This window comes from Lethenteron reissneri, chromosome 1 (assembly GCF_015708825.2).
Source record: "Lethenteron reissneri isolate LAM-NWPU_2019-01 chromosome 1, ASM1570882v1, whole genome shotgun sequence".
NCBI classification, from domain to species: Eukaryota; Metazoa; Chordata; class Hyperoartia; order Petromyzontiformes; family Petromyzontidae; genus Lethenteron; species Lethenteron reissneri.
This window is the reverse complement of record NC_083779.1, coordinates 4240210-4266718: the sequence shown is the minus strand read 5'-3', so window position 1 is coordinate 4266718 and position 26509 is coordinate 4240210. Positions and strand designations below refer to the sequence as shown.

At 52.7% G+C, this 26509-nt stretch overlaps 2 protein-coding genes across 4 annotated transcripts in view; one reads left to right on the top strand and one right to left on the bottom strand.

Annotated features, from left to right (window-relative positions):
• LOC133345534 (small conductance calcium-activated potassium channel protein 2-like) overlaps nucleotides 1-23447 on the bottom strand; it is a 47347-nt gene extending 23900 nt beyond the window's left edge. For all 3 annotated transcript variants that reach the window (XM_061556506.1, XM_061556423.1, XM_061556588.1), the window contains exons 1-4: nucleotides 23238-23447; nucleotides 13677-14847; nucleotides 8927-9022; nucleotides 1646-2064 (exon numbers count right to left, since the gene is read on the bottom strand). In XM_061556506.1, coding sequence (XP_061412490.1) covers nucleotides 1646-2064; nucleotides 8927-9022; nucleotides 13677-14819 — 1658 coding nt within the window. In that variant the 5' untranslated portion in view covers nucleotides 14820-14847; nucleotides 23238-23447. The remainder of the gene's footprint in view (nucleotides 1-1645; nucleotides 2065-8926; nucleotides 9023-13676; nucleotides 14848-23237) is intronic.
• SNRPA1 (small nuclear ribonucleoprotein polypeptide A') overlaps nucleotides 1-26509 on the top strand; it is an 840838-nt gene that overhangs the window by 584321 nt on the left and 230008 nt on the right. The window lies entirely within an intron of this gene.

Here is a 26509-nt window from a genome sequence, read left to right as displayed (position 1 = left end):
CCGCGACTTGCAGATGTCTCGAAGGGTTCATTGGCCGCTCACGCCTTAACGTTGGCCGCCACAGTGGCGAGTTGTTAACTACCTCGCCTGGTATGCAGGAGGTCGTGGGTTCGATCCCGATCCCGACCCTGACGCCTGCTGCTGTATATTTGGATTTCGCAGTGTCTCTCTCTCTCTCTCCCCCCGTGGTCGCGTGGATTTTTTTACCGGATCCTCCGGTGTTTCCCCACCACATTTAGAATCAACATCACCGCGTGGAAAGTGTTTGGCTGCTGATATAAATTTCCACGCGACGATGAAAAGCCACTTTGTTGAGCTATCATTCATGATAAGCCAGGTCGCTTCTGAAAAAGAGCTACACAGCGCAGTTGGGGGGCATTACCCGATAAAATATTTTTTTCACGTAATTTTTTTTAAATATATATTTTTATATAAACAGAGAACCGCAGAGCTCGGAGGGAGACATTTGTTCCCGACTCACGGCGTGGCTGACTTCCCGCTTCGTCCGCGTTTCCTCCTCAAGCCTCTCGAGTCTTTTTCTCTTCGAGGGAGCGGACGCTCCGGCGGGGGCAGCGTTATAAGTTAAAACTATAATTGTTGTTGTTGGTTGTTGTTGTTGTTTGTTGTTTTAAATCAGTGAAAAGCCCAAGGCGGGGGGGGGGGGGGACACTTTCTCAAAGTGTACCAAAACATCTTCTTGGTTCTTTCGGTAAAGTCACGTAGAAGGGAAATAATAAAAAAATAAAAATAAAACATAATAAAATTCTCACGACGTTTCGGCCACAACGCAAGCAGCCGTCCTCAGGTGAAGAACAGGGCTTTCGGAAAGACAGCGTCGCTGTTCTTCATCTGAGGACGGCTGCTTGCGTTGTGGCCGAAACGTCGTGAGAATTATTTTATCATGTTTGATTTTTATTATTTTATTATTTCCTTTCTACGTGACTTTACCGAAAGAACCAAGAAGATGAATCCCTGCAGTCACGAAAGCTTTAAATCGAAATGTACCAAAACAAAGACAAAGATCCACGTATAGCCTTAACAGACTGTTGGGTCAAGTGCTGCTAGCGAACACCTATGAAGGCCGGCACGGCACACGAGGGGGTGGGTGGCCAGCCCAACTCCCGGCCGCCTTTGTCTCCCCAGTGGCGATGTTTTACACACCGCAGCAGGTACTCATTTGAGGCTGAGTCGACCTAGGGGAAAGGCACAACAATCTTTCGGATAATCTTCACCCGTGTTGGCCGTGAGCGCTAACCGCGACGCCACCGCTCCCCACGAAGTGGGCCAAAACCACAACCACACCGTGTTACACTACACTATACACTACACTATACACTACACTATACACTACACTATACACTACACTATACACTACACTATACACTCCCCCCCTCACCCTGGACCACGGCCTCACCCCTCACTCACCCTGGACCTCATCCCTCACCCCCCCGGCCTCACCCCTCACTCACCCCCCCCCTCACCCCTCACCCCCCCGGGACCACGGCCTCACCCCTCACCCCCCCCCCTCACCCCCCGGGACCACGGCCTCACCCCTCACTCACCATGGACCTCACCCCTCACACCTCACCCCCCAGGCCTTACCCCTCCCTCACCCCCCCTCACCCCCCCGGGACCACAGCCTCACCTCTCGCACGCGCGCACCGTCCACGCGGCGATGATCCACAGCGAGATGCTGAAGACGAGCAGCACGGTGCCGGGGCAGATGGTCATGAGCGTCTTCATGACGAAGCGCGTGTTGAAGTTGATCTTGTTGAGGGCGCCGATGCTTCGCGACGACGCGTCCGTGAACAGCTTGCTGTGCAGCAGCATGACGCGCGCGATCAGGTACAGGCGCAGGAACATGGGGATGGAGAGGACGATGTCGACGTCGGCCGTGGTGACCGACTGCGCGTAGGAGAAGGCGAGTCGCGCCGTCCACACGAACGTGTAGCGCCCCGGCACCGGGTGGATGGCCGACACGCAGAGCTCGAGGGCGATGAAGAAGATGCGCTCGGAGCTCATGGCGATGCGCCAGTCGTCCGCGCCGTTGTCCACCATGAACAGCTGAGCCGAGGGGGGGTGGGGTGGGGGGGGTGGACGAGTTAGCGGGCGGTTGAGCAGAACGAAAACCAAAATCCGCACTGTGTGGCCTGTGACAGACAGTCGCGGGAGGGCAAGAGCTAAAACTTTCGTTTTACGTCACAAGCCTTGCTAAGTGGCCGTATCGGGTGGTGGCGGGTTTGACGACACATTTATATTTGCCCGCTCTAACCCAAAATAATAATTTTAAAAAACTTTAGTAGGAACGCGCTACGGCTGGGCCACATAACAGCCCCTGATGATTTTTTATTTTCTTTCCGAACCCAGGAAAGCCACATCGCGTCCAAGCACTCTCTTTCATGGGGGGGTCCTGCTACATTGGGATGTTTGGCCAACAGTAGTGAGTGTAACGATGCGCTACGAACCCGGCGACCCGAGTTCAATTTCCGCTCACAGCCAACACCAGCGACGATTATCTGAACCGGTCCTGGGCTTCCCCTAGGTCGACTCAGCCTCAAATGAGTACCCGGTGCGGTGTGCAAACATCGCCACTAGGGAGACAAAGGCAGTCGGGCGTGGTGCTGGCCACCCACCCCCTCGTGTGCCATGCCGTGTGTGGTTTGGAGAGCGAGTGTGTGGATGAGTGAGTGGGTGCGTTGCGAGAGCGAGTGTGTGGATGAGCGAGTGTGTTGTGAGAGCGAGTGTGTGGATGAGTGAGTGAGTGGGTGCGTTGGGAGAGCGAGTGTGTGGATGAGCGAGTGTGTGGATGAGCGAGTGGGTTGTGAGAGCGAGTGTGTGGATGAGCGAGTGGTTGGGTTGGGAGAGCGAGTGTGTAGATAAGTGAGTGGGTGCGTTAGGAGAGCGAGTGTGTGGATGAGCGAGTGCGTTGGGAGAGCGAGTGTGTGGATGAGTGAGTGTGTGCGTTAGGAGAGCGAGTGTGTGGATGAGCGAGTGGGTTGTGAGAGCGAGTGTGTGGATGAGTGAGTGGGTGCGTTAGGAGAGCGAGTGTGTGGATGAGCGAGTGGGTTGTGAGAGCGAGTGTGTGGATGAGTGAGTGGGTGCGTTAGGAGAGCAAGTGTGTGGATGAGCGAGTGGGAGCGTTGGGAGAGCGAGTGTGTGGATGTGCAAGTGGGTGCGTTGTGAGAGCGAGTGTGTGGATGTGCAAGTGGGTGCGTTGGGAGAGCGAGTGTGTGGATGTGCAAGTGGGTGGGTTGAGAGAGCGAGTGTGTGGATGAGCGAGTGGGTGCGTTGGGAGAGCGAGTGTGTGGATGAGCGAGTGGGTGGGTTGTGAGAGCGAGTGTGTGGATGAGCGAGTGGGTGGGTTGTGAGAGCGAGTATGTGGATGAGCGAGCGAGCGGTTGAATTTAAGCGTAGGTGGATGGGCGGGTAGGCGCGCAAGCGGGTGGCAGGACGAGTGAACAAGCGAGTCGGCGGCCGAGCGGCCGAGCGGGCAGTTGAGCAAGTTGGTGGACGCGCGCGCGTCCACCCCGGACCTCGTCAAAGGCCCCACGCGGCCGTCACGCCGGTGAAAAGGCACTCGCGGACAATAATGAGACGAAACGGCAACGCGCCGATCCATCACGGTAATGCGATCGGCCATCGAGAGGGAGCTTTTTCCGCACCCAGGGACGCGTAATTGCGCGCGTAGCCGCGGCGCGCCGCAATTAATTTCCACCGCGAGCAGAAATTAATTGCGCCGCGCGCAGGTTTCTGAGAAAATAACTCCGCGGCAATTTATTTAGTCTCCATTTCGGAAATCCGAGGCATCGACGACGACGCGACACGAACGGCGAGCGGCTCTCCTCCGTCCACGTGACGCCACGCAGAAGGCCTATTGACCGAAACGTCGCATCGGTTACATGCAAAGGCCCATTGACCGAAACGTCGCCCCGGTTACATGCAAAGGCCCATTGCCCAAAACGTCGCATCGGTTACATGCAAAGGCCCATTGACCGAAACGTCGCATCGGTTACATGCAAAGGCCCATTGCCCAAAACGTCGCACTGGTTTCATGCAAAGGCCCATTGACCGAAACGTCGCACCGGTTACATGCAAAGGCCCATTGACCGAAACGTCGCACCGGTTACATGCAAAGGCCCATTGACCGAAACGTCGCCCCAGTTTCATGCAAAGGTCCATTGACCGAAACGTCGCACCAGTTTCATGCAAAGGCCCATTGACCGAAACGTCGCCCCGGTTTCATGCAAAGGTCCATTGACCGAAACGTCGCCCCAGTTTCATGCAAAGGCCCATTGACCGAAACGTCGCCCCGGTTTCATGCAAAGGTCCATTGACCGAAACGTCGCCCCAGTTTCATGCAAAGGCCCATTGACCGAAACGTCGCCCCAGTTTCATGCAAAGGTCCATTGACCGAAACGTCGCCCCAGTTTCATGCAAAGGCCCATTGACCGAAACGTCGCCCCAGTTTCATGCAAAGGTCCATTGACCGAAACGTCGCCCCAGTTTCATGCAAAGGCCCATTGACCGAAACGTCGCCCCAGTTTCATGCAAAGGTCCATTGACCGAAACGTCGCCCCAGTTTCATGCAAAGGTCCATTGACCGAAACGTCGCCCCAGTTTCATGCAAAGGTCCATTGACCGAAACGTCGCCCCAGTTTCATGCAAAGGTCCATTGACCGAAACGTCGCCCCAGTTTCATGCAAAGGTCCATTGACCGAAACGTCGCCCCAGTTTCATGCAAAGGCCCATTGACCGAAACGTCGCACTGGTTTCATGCAAAGGTCCATTGACCGAAACGTCGCACCAGTTTCATGCAAAGGCCCATTGACCAAACGTCGCCCCGGTTTCATGCAAAGGTCCATTGACCGAAACGTCGCACCAGTTTCATGCAAAGGCCCATTGACCGAAACGTCGCCCCGGTTTCATGCAAAGGTCCATTGACCGAAACGTCGCCCCAGTTTCATGCAAAGGTCCATTGACCGAAACGTCGCCCCGGTTTCATGCAAAGGTCCATTGACCGAAACGTCGCACCAGTTTCATGCAAAGGCCCATTGCCCGAAACGTCGCACCAGTTTCATGCAAAGGTCCATTGACCGAAACGTCGCACCAGTTTCATGCAAAGGTCCATTGACCGAAACGTCGCCCCGGTTTCATGCAAAGGCCCATTGCCCGAAACGTCGCCCCAGTTTCATGCAAAGGCCCATTGACCGAAACGTCGCACTGGTTTCATGCAAAGGCCCATTGCCCGAAACGTCGCCCCGGTTTCATGCAAAGGCCCATTGCCCGAAACGTCGCCCCGGTTACATGCAAAGGCCCATTGACCGAAACGTCGCACCAGTTTCATGCAAAGGCCCATTGCCCGAAACGTCGCCCCGGTTTCATGCAAAGGCCCATTGCCCGAAACGTCGCCCCGGTTACATGCAAAGGCCCATTGACCGAAACGTCGCACCAGTTTCATGCAAAGGCCCATTGACCGAAACGTCGCCCCGGTTACATGCAAAGGCCCATTGACCGAAACGTCGCACCAGTTTCATGCAAAGGCCCATTGACCGAAACGTCGCCCCGGTTTCATGCAAAGGCCCATTGCCCGAAACGTCGCCCCGGTTACATGCAAAGGCCCATTGACCGAAACGTCGCACCAGTTTCATGCAAAGGCCCATTGACCGAAACGTCGCCCCGGTTTCATGCAAAGGCCCATTGCCCGAAACGTCGCCCCGGTTACATGCAAAGGCCCATTGACCGAAACGTCGCACTGGTTTCATGCAAAGGCCCTTTGCCTGAACACATCCCCCCCAATATTCAAATATGCTCATAATGTCCCCCCCAATATATTGCTATAAAGTGGATTTCTGTTTATATGATTGTGGTTATGGTTGTAATTTATTAATCCCTAATCTCTGCCATTACATACAATAAAACAAAAAAAGGAAAAAAAAACAGAGCATTGTAATACAATACACGATTAAACATTATTGTAAACAATAAAATAAAAGTCCATCCTATGTGTTCGTGATTTTTTTATATTTTAGGCAGGAAATGGCAGGAAAATCTTTACAAATTTAGATTTATTTTTCTGGGGGGGGGGGGGGAGGCAGACCCCCAGACCCCCTGTAAGATTTGGTCCCCCCCAATGTTGACTCCATGGCTACGGCTTTGAATCGGATACTCGGTGGTGACGACAAGGATGATGACGACGATGATGACGATGATGATGATGACGATGATGACGATGACGATGATGACGACGATGACGATAACGATGCACACACACAATGGCTGACACTGGTCACCACCCCAGAGCAGAACCACGGAGCCGAGTCACGTGGGCTCGGTTCCCGACTCGCAACACACGAAGCAGGGCGAGGAGTTGGGGGGCGGGGTGGGGGGCGGGGGGGGGCATCGTCACAGCAGCCGCGATTCACCACCCGGCTGCTCCTGGTGGCACAATCGCCTGGCTCATAGCCTCCACGTGAGGTCACAGCCGCTGCTCTACATCAGCATCAACACGAAGAGGAAGACAGATACCTACAGACTCACACAGAAACCTACAGACTCACACAGAAACCTACAGACTCACACTGAAACCTACAGACTCACACAGAGACCCATAGACTTACACAGAGACCCATAGACTCCCACAGAGACCTATAGACTCACACAGAGACCCAGAGACTCACACAGACCTCAATACTCTCACAGAGACCCATAGACTCACACAGATACCTACAAACTCACACTGGGACCCAGAAACTCACACAGAGACCCAGAGACTCACACAGAGCCCCAGAGACTCACACAGAGATCCATAGACTCACACAGAAACCTACAGACTCACACTGAGACCCAGAGACTCACACAGACCTCAAGACTCATACTGAGACCCATAGACTCGCACAGAGACCCATTGACTCACCCAGACCCATAGACTCACACAGAGAGCCATAGACTCACACAGAGAGCCATAGACTCACGCAGAGAGCCATAGACTCACACAGAGACCCATAGACTCACACAGAGACTCATAGACTCACCCAGACCCATAGACTCACACAGTGACCCATAGACTCACACAGAGACTCATAGACTCACACAGAGACCCATAGACTCACCCAGACCCATAGACTCACACAGAGACCCATAGACTCACCCAGACCCATAGACTCACACAGAGAACCATAGACTCACACAGAGACTCATAGACTCACCCAGACCCATAGACTCACACAGTGACCCATAGACTCACACAGAGACTCATAGACTCACCCAGACCCATAGACTCACACAGAGACCCATAGACTCACACAGATACCTAAAGACTCACACAGAGACCCAGAGACTCACACAGAGACTTATAGACTCACTCAGAGACCCATGGACTCACACAGAGAGCCATAGACTCACACGGAGACCCATAGACTCACACAGAGACCCATAGACTCACACGGAGAGCCATAGACTCACACAGAGACCCATAGACTCACACAGAGAGCCATAGACTCACACAGAGACCCAGAGACTCACACAGAGACCCATAGACTCACGCAGAGACCCATAGACTCACATATAGCCCCAGAGACTCACACAGAGACCCTGAGACTCACACAGATACCTACAGACTCACACAGAGACCCATAGACTGGGGGTGATGGGTGGGAACCCTCGGAGGAGGAGGACGGGGATTGGCCACAGGGAAAAAAAACAGTGATGGAAGATTCGAGAAAGAGGGCTCAAGAAGGATACGAGGAGGGGAGTGGGTGGGTGGGGGACGTTCGATCAGAACTGAGAGCAAAGCCCGGGGCTAACATCGTCGCCGTGTCGATGATAAAGAGGCTCCGAGTATAGAGCCGTCGGAGTGACTTCACTTGCATGGGCCCCTCCTTGACGGCCACCCACGGGAAAATATTTTCGGGCGAGGTCTGCGAGCGATCCGCCAACCCTCGCTGCTGCTGCTGCTGCTGCGTTGCTGCTGCTGGTCTAGAGGCAGCAGCTTGCAGCAGCGTAGCCACTCGAAGGCCGTGAGCTTTCACCATGAGCTTTCACCGTGAGCTTTCACAGTGAGCTTTCATCGTGAGCTTCCACCATGAGCTTTCACCGTGAGCTTTCACAGTGAGCTTTCACCGTGAGCTTTCACCATGAGCTTTCACCGTGAGCTTTCACAGTGAGCTTTCATCGTGAGCTTCCACCATGAGCTTTCACCGTGAGCTTTCACAGTGAGCTTTCATCGTGAGCTTCCACCATGAGCTTTCACCGTGAGCTTTCACCGTGATCTTTCACAGTGAGCTTTCACCGTGAGCTTTCACCATGAGCTTTCACAGTGAGCTTTCACAGTGAGCTTCCACCGTGAGCTTCCACCGTGAGCTTTCACAGTGAGCTTTCACCGTGAGCTTCCACCGTGAGCTTTCACCGTGAGCTTCCACCGTGAGCTTTCACCGTGAGCTTCCACCGTGAGCTTTCACCGTGAGCTTTCACCGTGAGCTTTCACCGTGAGCTTTCACCGTGAGCTTTCACCGTGAGCTTTCACCGTGAGCTTTCACCGTGAGCTGTCACCGTGCCTGCGTGTGGCTCTACGAGTCCCGTGGTGGGGGGGGGGGGGAAGAGTTGTCATCTGGGGGGGCGGCGGGGGGGTGGTGGGCGGGTGTTGGGGGTGGGGTGGCGGGTCTCGGCTAGAGGGGGCAAGTGTCCTTGAAGGGAGAGGGACGCGGAGCGACGGGGTCTGGGGACCGGTGACAGATATAGCAGAGGCGGCGGTCACACGCACACATCACTCAAGGGCACAGCGGCACACGCTTTAACACTCGCACACGTTGAACACACGTGTAGGCTTTCGCGACCGATATTATTCATAATCAACGTTTTAGGGTTCGATCGCGTTGTTTATAAATGTGTCGTAACCCTCCACCACCCGGCACGGTCTTCCGCGAGGTACCTGGACTTCCCGCGCGTGGTACAGGATGATGAGGCCCAGCAGGATGATGGTGGAGAGGCTGATGAGACACTTGAGAGCCAGCGAATACAGGGACGCCTGCAAAGCACGCAGAGAGCAGGAAATAAACACCACACGCAATGATCCACCCGCCGGGTAGCCCGGTCACAAACGATGGCACCGGTGCAAACAACCCCCAAGGCGCGAGCGCCCGTTCTGCAGCAAACCCTGGCACACGGGGTAAGGGGCCGTCCATAAATGACGTCACGCGATTTTGGACGATTTTGAACCCCCCCCCCCTTCGTCACACGGCGTCACAAAAAGTCAGACCCCCCCCCCCTGAAATATGACGTCACAAAGCTCTGCCCCCCCCCCCAAAAAAAATATAAAACATGCTTCAAATCGCTTTAAACTGTTGTCATTGTAGTGCGTATTTAATGTGGCGCTGCACTCTGATGGTGTAGGAGAAAACATCAAAAAGTCTATTTTAATTAAGTAGAACCTGTTGTCTGTATTTATTTAAAGTTATTATTTTATTATGTTTTATTTTTATTATTTTATTATTTCCCTTCTACGTGACTTTACCGAACGAACCAAGAAGATGAATCCCTGCAGTCACGAAAGCTTTAAATCGAAATTGTTTAGTTTTGTTTCATGGGTTTGTAGCAAAGCACGCTAACCACTGCACCACTGCACCACCGCCCCCCCATAAAGACAAAGATCCCCCGTATAGCCTTAACAGGCTGTAGGGGCAAGTGCTGTTAGCGAGCACCTATGAAGGCCGGCACGGTACACGAGGGGGTTGGATGGCCAGTATCACGCCCGACCGCCTTTGTCTCCCCAGTGGTGATGTTTACACACTGCACCAGGTACTCATTTGAGGCTGAGTCGACCTCGGGAAGGCCCAGGACCGGTTCAGATAATCGTCACTGGGTATTGGCCATGAGCGGGAATTGAACGCGGGTCGCCAGGTTCGTAGCGCAGCGTAGCGCTAACCGCTGCACCACCGCTCCCCACTCACACCGACACACACACACACCGACACACACACACCGACACACACACACACCGACACACACTCACACTGCTCCCCACTCACACCGACACACACACACACGTGTCTTCTTGACACACGTGTGAACACTTTCTAGGGGACCCCCATAAAGATTGACACTCCGTGTTCCACCCCATCGCGACTCAAGGCTAGCGGCCGTCTGGAACTCGCTTAGCGGACCTTACGTGATAAAAAATTAACCCGTAAAAACAAAGTTTTTCACTATAAATCCTTTATATGCGTGGCGGCTAGAGTCCTCTCGTCCTCTGGCTTGAGATGGCTGCCACCTATGGGTCAGATGATTGCCTGCCACCATTAAGCAATTGGTAATTAAATATAATTATTTTTTTCCTAAAAAGTGTAAAATTTTGGAAAAGATTTTCACGAAAAGAAATTGTCACGCACAACGAGTCTGTGTGCAAAATGTCAGCTCGATTGGATCACGGGAAGTGGGTTAAAAAACGACCGAAAGATTTGCACGGTCGTAAGCGCGCAAGCAAGCAAGCGAGTGAACTTAAAGGATTAAAAAATAAAAATAATTAGATCAACCCAATTACTCTCACCCCCCCCCCCCCCACTGACCGCACGTAGGCAAAGTCGCGTGGACTTCGGGGAAGAACGCTAATTGAATTAAAGGGGGTGGGCGTGGGGGTGGGGGTTAGCGTCGTGAGCGATGACCGGGCCAGTGCTCTCTGTGTCGCCGTGGGGCCCCAAGCAATAGCGGAGCCAGAATTGTCAGGTAGGGGGGGGCAACCCCTCCAGCAATGAAAGATGATAGGGGAGTTGTTAGTAAACAAGGACTTGTCCCTGGCCTTTTATTCGACGCGTGTGCGGCGATGGCGCGGCTATCGATCGAGGGTCGAATTCGAACCGCGTGGTGTGATCGGCATCGCGCTCGCTGAAGGTGAATGCCTTCTGGAAAGTCGTGTCCTGTTTACGCAACTGGGCACAATTCTGAGTCACTTATAACCGCTTTGCCGTTACTTATTGACAATTATGGACTCAGACTATTGTCCTATCATGTCATAGAGTCCCTGGCACGTAATAATATGCTACACAGTGGCAACGGGGGTCACAAAATGCCGATTTATCACAAATAAACCCCAATGACCCGATCGAAATTAGGGATTTCGATCGGATCATTGAGGGCGGGGGGGCACGTGCCACCCCCCCCCCCCCCCCCCCCCCCCACTGGCTCTGCAGTGGCCCCAAGGTTGTCCGTGGTGGTGGAGGGAGGGGGGTGGCGGTGCAGGGCTTGGGGCAAACCTTCTACCACGTCCCCCCCCCACCCCCCTTCGAATCTCTGTGGGCATCTCAGCGCTTTAGTCACACTTGTCCACCAGAACACGAGAGACAGAGAGAGACAGAGAATGGTCGTCTCAATGGACGACTATCCTTCTCCTTAATGCTCTTAGTGTCCTCTGGGCAGAGGTCGCAAACGGGTTTTGATTCCTTACCCGTACCCGGCCGCACCAGGGTCGCAAACGGGTACCCGTACCCGGTACCCGGTCGGGTACGGGTAGCCGGGTATAGGGTAGGGTACGGGTATCGAGTAGGGTACGGGTATCGGGTAGGGTACGGGTATCGGGTAGGGTACGGGTATCGGGTAGGGTACGGGTATCGGGTAGGGTACGGGTATCGGGTAGGGTACGGGTATTGGGTATGGGTAGCCGGGTATCGGGTAGGGTACGGGTATCGGGTAGGGTACGGGTATCGGGTAGGGTACGGGTATCGGGTAGGGTACGGGTATCGGGTAGGGTACGGGTATCGGGTAGGGTACGGGTATCGGGTAGGGTACGGGTATTGGGTATGGGTAGCCGGGTATCGGGTAGGGTACGGGTATCGGGTAGGGTACGGGTATCGGGTAGGGTACGGGTATCGGGTAGGGTACGGGTATCGGGTAGGGTACGGGTATCGGGTACCCGATTGCGACCTCTGCCTCTGAGCTTCCCCAGTGCTCGACTATGAGGCCGACTGTTGCTCAGCCGGTGCGTACGCTATGCCCCCTTGGGCACACTTGCGTTGTCGTCATGGCTTGGGACTTTCGCTTTAATGCCCGGCGGCTCGCACGATTCATCTCCAGGGTCAGAGTCTTTACTTGGACGGGAGGTGTCCGATGAGCGATGATTCCAGAGTGGTGGTGTCCGTGCGTTCGCGTTGCCTCGCCAAGGTCAATTTGTGGATGCACTCGTGAATGTCAACAACAAAAACATTACGTTCTCGGGTTCTCCACGTCAAGTGCGTAACTTTGGATGGGTTTTAGTATGGCCACAGACGGGACTTTAAATCCATCTTCCTCGAAACATGAGTGTTGTCCCAGACCCCTGGTTTGACATTTGAGGCCCACGTACATGATATGACCAAAATAGTTCATCCATTTACTCGACTAAGACCTAAGCCGTCACCTCCTGATGCCCTGAGGCTGGCGCACGCCTTCATTTCATCCAGACCGGATTACTGCAATGCCTTGCTCGCTGGCGTTTTAAATAGACTCCAATATGTGTAAGACTCAGAAGCACAAGTCTTAACCAGATCGAAATCGTGTGACCTGATCATATCCTCTCCTTTCATCCCCTTGCAGCTACTCGCGGTGCCACTACGACTGCTGGGTGATGATGTTGGTGATGGTGAAGATGGTGATGATAATATTGGTGATGATGGTTGGTGAAGATGATGGTGATGATGGTGATGATAATAATGGTGGTGGCGGTGATGATGGTGAAGATGGTGGTGATGATGAGGATGATAATAATGGTGATGATGGTGGTGATGATGATGGTGATGATAATAATGGTGATGATGATAATAATGGTGATGATGGTGGTGGTGAAGTTGATGGTAATCATAGCGATGAAGATGATGATGGTGATGATGATGGTGATGATGATGGTGATGATGGTGATGATAATGATGATAATAATGGTGATGATGATGATAATAATGGTGATGATGGTGGTGGTGGTGATGATGGTGAAGATGGTGATGATGATGATGAAAATGATAAAGATGGTGATGATGATGTTGGTGAAGATGATGGTAATCATAGCGATGAAGATGATGATGGTGATGATGATGCTTACGACAACGGCCCTGGCATGCCAGTGACCTCCTGATAGTCATCACTCCTCATTCCTGTTACTCTGACTCCTCACTCACTCCTCACTCACTCCTCACTCACTCCTAATCATCTCACTCACTCACTCACTCCTCACTCACTCACTCACTCCTCACTCACTCACTCACTCACTCCTCACTCACTCACTCACTCACTCCTCACTCACTCACTCACTCGCTCACTCACTCCTAATCATCTCACTCACTCACTCACTCCTCACTCACTCACTCACTCCTCACTCACTCACTCACTCCTCACTCACTCACTCACTCACTCCTCACTCACTCACTCACTCACTCCTCACTCACTCACTCCTACTCATATCACTCCTCACTCACTCACTCACTCCTCACTCACTCCTCACTCACTCGTACTCACCTCACTCACTCACTCCTCACTCACTCCTCGCTCACTCCTCACTCACTCACTCCTCACTCATCTCACTCCTACTCATCTCACTCCTCACTCCTACTTACCTCACTCACTCACTCTTCACTCACTCACTCCTCACTCACTCCAACTCATCCTCACTCACTCACTCCTCACTCACTCACTCACTCCTCACCCCCCGCCCTCCTGCCCACCTTGTCGTAGACGGACCACGACAGCTCGGTCTCGATGACCATGACGACGATGCCGAACATGCCGAAGATGAGCGCGTAGTCGCTCAGCCTCTTCCGCTTCTCGAACAGCGCCCGCCGGTGTCCCAGCTTGTAGCCGATGTTCTGCGTCTTCTTCTTGTTGTTGTTGTTGCCGCTGCCGCTGCCACCGCACGCCTTCACCGTCGAGCCCGCAGAGCACCGCGCCGGCGGCAGCGGCGGCGGCGGCGGCGCGGGAGGCAGAAGAGGCGGCGGGGGAGGAGGTGGGGTATTGGGTGGCGGTGGATGCTGCTGCTGCTGTTGCTGTTGTTGTTGATGATGCTGCTGCTGGTGGTGGTGGTGTGGATGATGTGGCAGCGGTGGTGGAGGAGGAGGCGGAGGCGGTGGAGGAGGAGGAGGTAGTGACAGCGGGGACTGGCGGTGGAGCGATTGCGCCCCGCCCTGCAGCGAAGGACTTCTCAGCACCCCCGACGCGGACAGCGACAGTTCACACACGGGCCTCGACACCACGATCTCGGGCGTCTGCTGCAGCTGCAGCTGCTGCTGCTGGTGGTGGTGGCAGTGCCCCTGCAGGATCTGTGGACTCCTCGCTTCGGCGCCGTGGTCTCCCTCCTGCCCTCCCTGCAGGCTTCTCCGCGACGCGCTCAGGTGGCTCAGAGGTTTCACCATCCCGCCGTTGTACTTGCAGCTGCTCATCGCGATCTCGGTGAACGCGTTGCTCTCCCGCCGCCCGCTGCCCGTCGGGCTCGACGCCCTGCTCAGCTGGTGATGCTGCTGCTGCTGCGGCTGCGGCTGCTGCGGCTGCTTGGCAGTGCAGGCGTTGCACGAGAGCTTCTGCAGCAGCGGTGACAGCGACACGTCCGTCTCAGGGCAGGAGCAGCCGCTGAAGTTGACGCTCAGCTGACTGCCGTGCGGAGAGCAACACTGGCCCTGCATCAGGCAATGCTGCTGCTGCTGCTGATGGTGGTGGTGGAGGTGATGGTGTCCTGGGAAGGTCCCGTGTCTGGGGAGACCCCCTGCGGAGAAGGGGGCCTTGCCGTGGAGGCAGGGGTCCAAGGCCAGCCGAAACCTCGCGTCCTGAAAGTCGTTGCAGGAAGGGCTCGAGGAACGTGGCTTCGTAAACTCCATGTTCCTCGCGTGGGGCCAGGACGGTCAGCTGTGGGTGGGGTCGGGGGAGGGAGGGGGGGGTTGGGCAGAGAGGAGATGGTTGGTGAAAATCAAAACAACATCCAACGCAACCACGACAACCAGTTTTTTTTTCAGTTATTTGGTGTAGCCCTGTGAGCCATTCGGCTCTTGAATCGGGTGCAACCGCAACAAACAAAACATGAACAAGAAACATCTTAAAGTGACTACGCACAAACAGAAAAATCCAGGAAAAAACAGCAAAGTCTTCCAGAAAAAGCACCGTGTATCAACGCTGTGTGCAAAACTCCCAGTGGGATGCAAGTCAAACAATAACAGCCACAAGACAATGTAGATTAAAGTTATCAGTCTGACTCTGTACTACAACACACAAATATGGCAAAACCAAAACGTTTTCGAAATATAAATAAAACTATAAAAGCAATGCAACAGTGATCATAGGAGCTGCAATTGAAATTTTACAATAAACGATATACATAACATATACTACCAAATTTCGATTTAAAGCTTTCGTGACTGCAGGGATTCATCTTCTTGGTTCTTTCGGTAAAGTCACGTAGAAGGGAAGTAATAAAATAATAAAAATAAAACATAATTAAATACAATTCTCACAACGCAAGTAGCCGGCTGCTCTCACGACGTTTCGGCCACAACGCAAGTAGCCGGCTGCTTGCGTTGTGGCCGAAACGTCGTGAGAATTATTTTATTATGTTTTATTTTTATTATTTTATTACTTCCCTTCTACGTGACTTTACCGAAAGAACCAAGAAGATGAATCCCTGCAGTCACGAAAGCTTTAAATCGAAATTTTATTATGTTTCATTTTTATTATTTTATTACTTCCCTTCTAGGTGACTTTACCGAAAGAACCAAGAAGATGAATCCCTGCAGTCACGAAAGCTTTAAATCGAAATTTTTTCATGTTTTATTTTTATTATTTTATTACTTCCCTTCTACGTGACTTTACCGAAAGAACCAAGAAGATGAATCCCTGCAGTCACGAAAGCTTTAAATCGAAATTTTATTATGTTTCATTTTTATTATTTTATTACTTCCCTTCTACGTGACTTTACCGAAAGAACCAAGAAGATGAATCCCTGCAGTCACGAAAGCTTTAAATCGAAATTTTTTCATGTTTTATTTTTATTATTTTATTACTTCCCTTCTACGTGACTTTACCGAAAGAACCAAGAAGATGTACTACCAAACTTTGCAGCTCGTGCCCAGCACAACGCACGGCCACAACCAACACCACCGCCACCTCCACCGCTGGGGGGGGGGTGGGGGGGGCTGTGTGAAGGCGATGGCTCCCAGGGGCTGTAGCCCGGGCCCCTGAGGGTGGCGAGGGCCACCCCTATCACCCGTACAGGGCGCAGGACACGCGACGCGCAGACTTGCACGGCGGCTCAAACGCAATGGCCGGAGCACGATGGTGAACCACCCAGAGGTGGTCTGGCGATCGGCCGGGTGGCTCGCCGGGCCGGTGGAAGGTCGAGAGTTCAAATCCTCGTCGGCAACGGGGGGTGGGGCGGGGGGGTGACTCAGCCCATCATCTCTCCCTGGGGGGGGGTCATTAAAATAAGTACCAGTTTGTGGGGAGGTCAACAGCAGTTGTCCTTGCCCGCCCCGCCCCGCCAACCCCATGCCATAGGAATGTGGAATTTCCACCACGGCACTGCAGGAGCTGTGTAGATGAGAGATGACCACCGACAGCCTCTCAATGCTCAAGTGAGCGGTGGGACGGGGGGGGGGGGTCTCCCACCGACTTCGGTCATTGTCAAGAGCCGCGGCGCTACCAGCATCGAGCGGCGCTACCGGTGAAGCTACCGATGATTCTACCGGTGACACTGCCGGTGATGCTACTGGTGATGCTACCGGTGATGCTACCGATGACTCTACCGGTGAATCTACCGGTGATGCTACTGGTGATGCTACTGGTGATGCTACCGGTGATGCTACCGTTGACTCTACCGGTGAAGCTACCGGTGAAACTGCCGGTGATGCTACTGGTGACGCTACCGGTGATGCTACCGATGACTCTACCGGTGACTCTACCGGTGACTCTACCGGTGACGCTACCGATGACTCTACTGGTGACACTGCCAGTGATGCTACTGGTGATGCTACTGGTGATGCTACCGGTGACGCTACCGATGACTCTAACGATGACTCTACCGGTGACACTGCCAGTGAAGCTATCGGTGACGCTACCGGTGACACTGCCGGTGATACTACCGGTGACGCTGCCGGTGATGCTACTGGTGAAACTGCCGGTGATACTACCGGTGACGCTGCCGGTGACGCGAGAGTTTCCAATCAGCTTTTTTCAACTTTGATTTCGCCTTCGCGGTCCCGTACTTGGCGTTTGAATGAACAGCAGCAGTGGCAGCACCCCGGGGGTGGATAGCCGCCTCCTGTCCGACATGGCGGCACAGTACGTGGTGGAAAAGAAACAGCCAATGGGAGCAAGGATTGAAAGTACACAGAGGGCCCCCCAATCCCCCCAAAGCTGTCCCAACCTCGGCCCCCCACTTCAATGTAACCCCGGGCCCTGTTAACGTCGCCGCCGGCAACACAGCCGGGGGCATACGCCACGAATGCCACCACCTCGAACATAATCTATACAATCGCTTGCAACAACACCACCGATACTTGCAACCGCTGACACCACCACCACCAGCAGCAACAACAGCAGCCGCCGTTCACCATTAAGCGGCGGTGACGTCCCCACGGCGCTTGCGCCATGCTAGGTGCACTTTGGGTTGAGAGGTCACAGACGCCCATGGGTTGACTGATCGGTGGTGACTGGCAGACACACCAACTGTGCTGTTCACGGTGCCGATTTGCTGCGCTTTAGCCGCGCGGCGCTCCGCTCGTTGTTGTGAGCGTCGCTCCTCCGCCCCCCGTTGTTGCTGGGAGGCGACTGCCTCCAAAGGTCCCCCGGAAAGGCTTAACAGACTGTAGGGGCAAGTGCTGTTAGCGAGCACCTATGAAGGCCGGGACGGTACACGAGTGGGTAGGTGGCCAGAACCACGCCCGGCCGCCTTTGTCTCCCTAGTGGGGATGTTTACACCGCACCAGGTACTCGTTTGAGGCTGAGTCGACCTAGGGGAGGCCCACGACCAGTTCAGATAATCGTCACTGGTGTTGGCCGTACACAGACCCCTACTCACCCACACAGCGACCCACACACACACAAAGACCCACACATACAGACCCCTACTCACCCACACACACACAGAGACCCACTCACCCACACAGACACTTACCCACACAGACCCACACATACACATTGACCCACTCATTCACACACATAGAGACCCACACATACACAGACCCCCCACTCACCCACTCACCCACACACACAGAGACTCACACACATAAAGACCCACGCATACACGGACCCCTACTCACCCACACACACACAGACACTTACCCACACACACAGAGACCCACTCACCCACACAGCCACTTAACCACACAGACCCACACATACACATAGACCCACTAACACACACAGAGACCCACACATACAGAGACCCACTCACCCAATTACTCACAGAGACAGACCCACACATACACAAAGACCCACTCACCCACACACACACAAAGACACTCACACACACACACAGACACTCACCCACACACAGAGACCCACACACACACAGACACTCATCCACACACAGAGAGACCCACACACACAGAGACCCACTCACCCACACACACAGAGACCCACACAGAGACCCACACATACACAGACCCCCACTCACCCACACACACACACACAAAGACACTCACACACACACACTCTTCCACACACAGAGACCCACACACACACAGACACTCACCCACACACAGAGAGACCCACACAGAGACCCACTCACCCACACATACAGAGACACTCACACACACACACTAAAGACACTCACACACACACAGACACTCATCCACACACACAGAGACCCACACATACACGGACCCCCACTCACCCACACACACACACAAAGACACTCACACACACACAGAGACCCACACAGAGACCCACTCACCCACAGAGACACTCACACACACACACACACACAAAGACCCACACACACACAGACACTCACCCACACACAGAGAGACCCACACAGAGACCCACTCACCCACACACAGAGAGACACTCATCCACACACACAAATACACTCACACACACAGACACTCATCCACACACACAGAGACCCACACATACACAGACCCCCACTCACCCACACACACACAAAGACACTCACACACACACAGACACTCATCCACACACAGAGAGACCCACACACACAGAGACCCACTCACCCACACACAAAGAGACCCACACATACACGGACCCTAACTCACCCACACACACAAAGACACTCATCCACACACAGAGAGACCCACTCACCCACTTAACCACACAGACCCACACATACACATAGACCCACTAACACACACAGAGACCCACACATACAGAGACCCACTCACCCAATTACTCACAGAGACAGACCCACACATACACATAGACCCACTCACCCACACACACACAAAGACACTCACACACACACGGAGAGACCCACACAGAGACCCACTCATCCACACACACAAAGACACTCACACACACAGACACTCATCCACACACACAGAGAGACCCACACAGAGACCCCCACACACCCCGTCTCTGGAGAGCAACAGCAGCTGTTGGTGGCAGTCTCGTCTGATGAATGGGAATGAATGCTGCAAATGAATTACAAAGAAGAGTCCAGTCACGACAGATGAACCCCGCTCCCTCTCAGCCCCCTCCCCTCACCCTCCACCACATCCACAACCTTCGCGATGGAGTACGAGGTGGCGGAGTAGGAGTGCTCTCGATATCGCCGACGGTCGAGATTAATAACGTTGGCCCAGCGGCTCCAACCCTCATGCCAACGTTGAACCAACGTTGAGTCAACGTTGGCCCAGCGGCTCCAACCACATGCCAACGTTGGTTCAACGTTGGCCCAAAGGTTCTAACCACATGCCAACGTTGAACCAACGTTGAACCAACGTTGGTGCAACGGCTCCAAGCACATGCCAACGTTGAACCAACGTTGGCACAACGTTGGTGCAACGGCTCCAAGCACATGCCAACGTTGAACCAACGTTGAACCAACCCTCGTCATCGTGAACAATCTCCCCTCGTCACGTGAACAATCTCCCCTCGTCACGTGAACAATCTCCCCTCGTCACGTGAACAATCTCCCCTCGTCACGTGAACAATCTCCCCCTCGTCACGTGAACAATCTCCACCTCGTCACGTGAACAATCTCCCCTCGACACGTGAACAATCTCCCCTCGTCACGTGAACAATCTCCCCTCGTCACGTGAACAATCTCCCCCTCGTCACGTGAACAATCTCCCCTCGTCACGTGAACAATCTCCCCTCGTCACGTTGAACAATCTCCCCTCGTCACGTGAACAATCTCCCCTCGTCACGTGAACAATCTCCCCTCGTCACGTGAACAATCTCCTCTCGTCACGTGAACAATCTCCCCTCGTCAAGTGAACAATCTCCCCTCGTCACGTGAACAATCTCCCCTCGTCACGTGAACAATCTCCCCTCGTCACGTGAACAATCTCCCCTCGTCACGTGAACAATCTCCCCTCGTCACGTGAACAATCTCCCCTCGTCATCGTGAACAATCTCCCCTCGTCACGTGAACAATCTCCCCTCGTCACGTGAACAATCTCCCCTCGTCACGTGAACAATCTCCCCTCGTCACGTGAACAATCTCCCCTCGTCATCATGAACAATTTCCCCTCGTCACGTGAACAATCTCCCCTCGTCACGTGAACAATCTCCCCTCGTCACGTGAACAATCTCCCCTCGTCACGTGAACAATCTCCCCTCGTCACGTGAACAATCTCCCCTCGTCACGTGAACAATCTCCCCTCGTCACGTGAACAATCTCCCCTTCGTCACGTGAACAATCTCCCCTCGTCACGTGAACAATCTCCCCTCGTCACGTGAACAATCTCCCCTCGTCATCGTGAACAATCTCCCCTCGTCACGTGAACAATCTCCCCTCGTCACGTGAACAATCTCCCCCTCGTCACTGTGAACAATCTCCCCTCGTCACGTGAACAATCTCCCCTCGTCACGTGAACAATCTCCCCTCGTCACGTGAACAATCTCCCCTCGTCACGTGAACAATCTCCCCTCGTCACGTGAACAATCTCCCCCTCGTCACGTGAACAATCTCCCCTCGTCACGTGAACAATCTCCCCTCGTCACGTGAACAATCTCCCCCTCGTCACGTGAACAATCTCCTCTCGTCACGTGAACAATCTCCCCTCGTCACGTGAACAATCTCCCCCTCGTCACGTGAACAATCTCCTCTCGTCACGTGAACAATCTCCCCTCGTCATCGTGAAGAATCTCCCCTCGTCATCGTGAACAATCTCCCCTCGTCACGTGAACAATCTGTCACCGTGAACGATCTCGTCGTCGCTGCAACGCGCGTGCGATGGCTCCCGCCGATGACAGCTGTGAGAGAAATGAAGAGATGCACTTGTGTGTCCTCGGTACGAAGATGCTCTTCGTCGCCCGGGGTCGGAATGGGCAAACAAAAAATTACGATGACGATGATGACGATGATGTGTCTTTGCCGCTGGATGCGATCTGGAGCGGGGGGTGGATTTGAAGATCTTTCTCGCATGCGAGCCCACTCACGTCCAGTTGAATCGCAAGCTTCAACCCTTCACCACCATCATCATCACCATCGCCATCATCATCATCATCACAACCAGCATCACCACCATCGCCTCCGCCGCCACCGGCTTCAAGTGTCTAATGTGAAAGCGGTTTAAAACAAATACGATGATGATGTTGGTGACGGTGATGATGTTGGTGATGCTGTTGTTGGTGATGATGATGTTGGTGATAATGATGTTGGTGATGGTGGCGATGATGTTGGTGTGTGCGTGTGTTCTTCACGCGCGCTTCTGATGATGATGGTCGGGATGATGATGATGATGATGTTGGTGATGATGATGTTGGTGATGTTGATGATGTTGGTGATGATGATGTTGGTGATGATGTTGGTGATGGTGTTGGTGATTATGATGATGTTGGTGATGATGATGTTGGTGATGATGTTGGTGGTGATGATGATGTTGGTGATGATGATGTTGGTGATGATGTTGGTGATGATGGTGTTGGTGATTATGATGATGTTGGTGATGATGATGTTGGTGATGATGATGTTGGTGATGATGATGTTGGTGATGGTGGCGATGATGTTGGCGTGTGCGTGTGTTCTTCGCGCGCGCTTCTGATGATGGTCGGGATAATGATGATGATGTTGGTGATGATGATGATGTTGGTGATGATGATGTTGGTGGTGATGATGATGTTGGTGGTGATGATGATGTTGGTGATGATGATGATGGTGTGTGTGTGCGTGTACTTGCGCCGCGCGCCTGTCTGTTGCTTCCGATGATGTCGAGGATGATGACGTTGGCGATGATGTTTGGTGGTCGTGGCAGTGATGGCGATGATGTTTGGTGGTGATGTTGTTGGTGGTGATGATGTTGGTGGTGATGATGTTGGTGATGATGATGTTGGTGATTATATTGGTGATGATGATGGTGGTGATGATATCGGTGATAATGTTGGTGGTGATGTTGGTGATGATGATGATGATGATATTGGTGTATTCTTACGCGCACGCTGTGTGTTGTGCCTACCTATGAAAATGGTGATGGTGTAGCCTTGACAATGATGGTGATGGGGGTCGTGATGGTGCCTGCTTGTGTTCATGCAAGCGGGTTGTATGTCTGCTGAATGTGACGACGACGATGTGGTTGTTGATGGTAATTACTGCGTTACCACGGTGGTGGTGATGTTGATGGTGGTGATGTTGATGGTGGTGATGGATGAGTGTGGTGCAGGCGATGTCGATGATGTTGGCCCGAGCCAGCGGCGTGTGAATGTGATTCTGCAATTTTCTCAGCGCAAGTGTGTCGTGTGTGTATGTCTGTATGTATGTATATGTGTGTGTGTAGTCGTGTGTGTATGTGTGTATGTATATGTGTGTATGTATATGTGTGTATGTATATGTGTGTATACGTGTGTGTGTATACGTGTGTATACGTGTGTATGTATATGTGTGTGTATATGTGTGTTTGTATATGTGTGTGTGTGTACATGTGTATGTCTGTATGTATGTCTGTATGTATGTGTGTATGTATACGTGTGTATGTATACGTGTGTGTACGTGTGTATGTCTGTATGTATGTATACGTGTGTATGTATATGTGTGTGTATATGTATATGTGTGTATGTATATATGTGTGTGTGTTGTAGGAGGAGGAGCGGTGGCGCAGTGGTCAGCGCGCTGCGCTACGAACCCGCCCGACTGCGCCGAGTTCTAGTCCCGCTGACGTCCAGTCGATCTTGCCGCCTCCCCCAAGGTCGACTCAGCCTCAAATCAGCACCCGGTGCTGCGGGTCAACATCGTCAAATGTGTCGTGGACGGACACCCGCTCCACGCCGCCCTTCATCGCCGCCACTTGCACGGAGCAGTCTCTGCTCGAGGCTGGGGATGGGTGGTGGGTGGGATCTTTGTCTCGCGTGTCAGGGTGCGTACGCGCGCGTGTGTGGAAAAGGTGCGTGTGTGTGTGTGGAAAAGGATCCCCATTGGCTGGGAGAAACCAATGCACGGGATGGGCCAAGTGCACGCCTGGGTTTCGTGGGTTTCGAGTGGATGCGCGCGTGCGGGTTTAGACAGACAAAGATAAAGGTCCCCCGTGTAGCCTTAACAGGCTGGAGGGGCAAGTGCTGTTAGCGAGCACCTATGAAGGCCGGAACGGTACACGAGGGGGTTGGGTGGCCAGCACCACGCCCGACCGCCTTTGTCTCCCCAGGTACTCATTTAAGGCTGAGTCGACCCAGGACCGGCTCAGATAATCGTCACTGGTGTTGGCCATGAGTGGGAATTGAACTCGGGTCGCCGGGTTCGTAGAGCAGTGCGCTAACCACTACACCACCGCTCTCCAGACATACACACAGACACACACATGGCCTGTGTGTGTGTGGGTGGGGGCCAACACCGGTGACGATTATCTGAACCGGTTTTGGACCTCCCCTAGGTTGACTCAGCCTCAAATGAGTACCTGGTGCGGTGTGTAAACATCGCCACTGGGGAGACAAAGGCGGTCGGGCGTGGTTCTGGCCACCCAGCCCCTCGTGTGCCGTGCCGCTAACAGCACTTGCCCCTACAGTCTGTTAAGGCTACACGGGGGATCTTTGTCTTTGTGTATGTCAAGGCGTTCGCTAACAGCGCTTGCCCCGACAGTCCATTGTTTAAGGCTTAACGTGAAGGGTGGGGGGTGATATTTGCCTATGTGTGGTAAATTAGAATGTTCTGTTTGTTGAATAAAAATTTTAAAAAATATTTAGTTTTTTCCATTGCTGGTAACCGAATTGGGGAAAAGAACCGCTAAAAACCGGTTACCGGTTCGTTTGCCCTCCCAACCACCCTCGTCCACCGCACTTGCCCGCGGAACAAGGAGAAGGGCCCGCCGAGGCTACACGGGGCTCCTTTGCCCCACCCTCCTGTGACGTCTCGCGCCACCCACGTGGCCTCGCGCCTCCCACGTGGTCTCGCGACTGCCTCCATGGCCGCCGCCACCTGCCTCGCTGACGACGGAAGGGGACCACGTGTTCAGCTGCCTTGTCGCGTCCAATTATAAATAAAACAGCCTCCCTCCCTTACTCCCCTCTCTCTCCTCCGCTTTCTCATTCTCCTCCTACCTCCCTCCCTTCCTCCCGGAAATTCCACGTTCCCATGACGGTGACCAAGTACTGTACCCATCGTCTTATATTCTTGGTTCTTTCGGTAAAGTCACGTAGAAGGGAAACAATAAAATTTAAAAAAAACTATTAAATTCTCACGACGTTTCGACTGCAACGCAAGCAATCGTCGTCGGGTGTGAAATCCACAGCAAAAGAAAATTGTATCTTCTTGGTTCTTTCGGTAAAGTCACGTAGAATGGAAATAATAAAATAATAATAAAAAACATAATAAAATAATTCTCACGACGTTTCGGCCACAACGCAAGCAGCCGTCCTCAGTGTGAAGAACAGGTCTGTCAGAAAGACAGCGTCTGAATGAAACACCACCAGGCTTGGCAGCGTATATTTAAGCTGGGTTGGAGGGGGAAGAGCGCCTTGACAAAGGAATTTGCATATCAAGAGGAATTCAGCATATTTATGGGAAATGCAGGTATGTGATTAGTACTACTTATGCCCGTGCATTATGCAGGATTAGCAGCATCAAAGGGAGGGGACGTCGTGAGAGAATTGTATTGTTTTATATTTTTATTATTTTATTTTTTCCTTTCTACGTGACTTTACCGAAAGAAGCAAGAATATGAATCCCTGCAGCCACGAAAGCTTTAAATCAAAATGTATATTTTTGTAACGCGGAGATACAAATATGTGGGGAAGGAGTGACCTATTCTTTGGGTCTTTCGGTAAAGTCACGTGGATAGGTTACATTTTTTTGTTATTTTCTTTGAACCTATCTACGTGACTTTACCGAAACACCCAGAGAATATGAATCCCTGCAGTCACGAAAGCTTTAAGTCAACATTACCCATCGTCTGTTTCTTTTTATTTGTTTGTTTAAACTTATTTGTCCAGGAGAGCCGAACGCCTAGTGCGCGTGCCTCTTTTTTCCAGGAGCCTCTTCGTGGCTGTTGGGTTTCTTCTTTCATTTGTAAAATGTTTTCTGGCCCCACATTCATGACGACTTTTGTGTTTTATATTCACTATATAAAACACAAAAGTGATACAGCTATCGTGCTGTGACACGGTTCCACCTGAAGACGGAAGCTTGTGTTGCCTCCGAAACGTCGTGATTTTTATTTTATTTTTATTTTACTTTTATTAATTTAAATTTTTTACCGACGTGACTTTACCGAAAAAAACCTAAGAATATGGTGAGGTCGCTTCTGAAGAAAAGCGACGTCGCTCAGTGGCCTTGGGGGTCATCCATTCGGTTCGTACGCATGGAGGGAGGACGGGGGGTTAACCCAAATGGGTTCGCTTGCGTATGGGGGAGTCTACTGACAATATGCGCATAGGAAACGGGGAGGGGGGTGTGAAGCCTCGATAATAATTTGTCGACATTGGCCTCCCAATGAGTTAGATAGTCCGGCGGTGGACTATCTGTTTGCTTACACACGTAAATATTATTAATCCTTGATCGAATTTGTTCGATTAAAAGCTTTCGTGACTGCAGGGATTCATCTTCTTGGTTCTTTCGGTAAAGTCACGTAGAAGGGAAATGATAAAATAATAAAATAAAACATAATGAAATTATTCTCACGACGTTTCGGCCACAACGCAAGCAGCCGTCCTCAGGTGGTGAACAGGTCTGTCGAGAAGGTGGAGAACAGGTCTGTCGAGAAGACAGCGTCTGTCTTCTCGACAGACCTGTTCTTCACCTGAGGACGGCTGCTTGCGTTGTGGCCGAAACGTCGTGAGAATTATTTTATAGTTTTATTTAATTATTTTATTTTTTCCATTCTACGTGACTTTACCGAAAGAACCAAGAAGATGAATCCTTGATTGTTTCTGCGTGGATTCAATATCGGCCGTTCTATATGATTCGGGG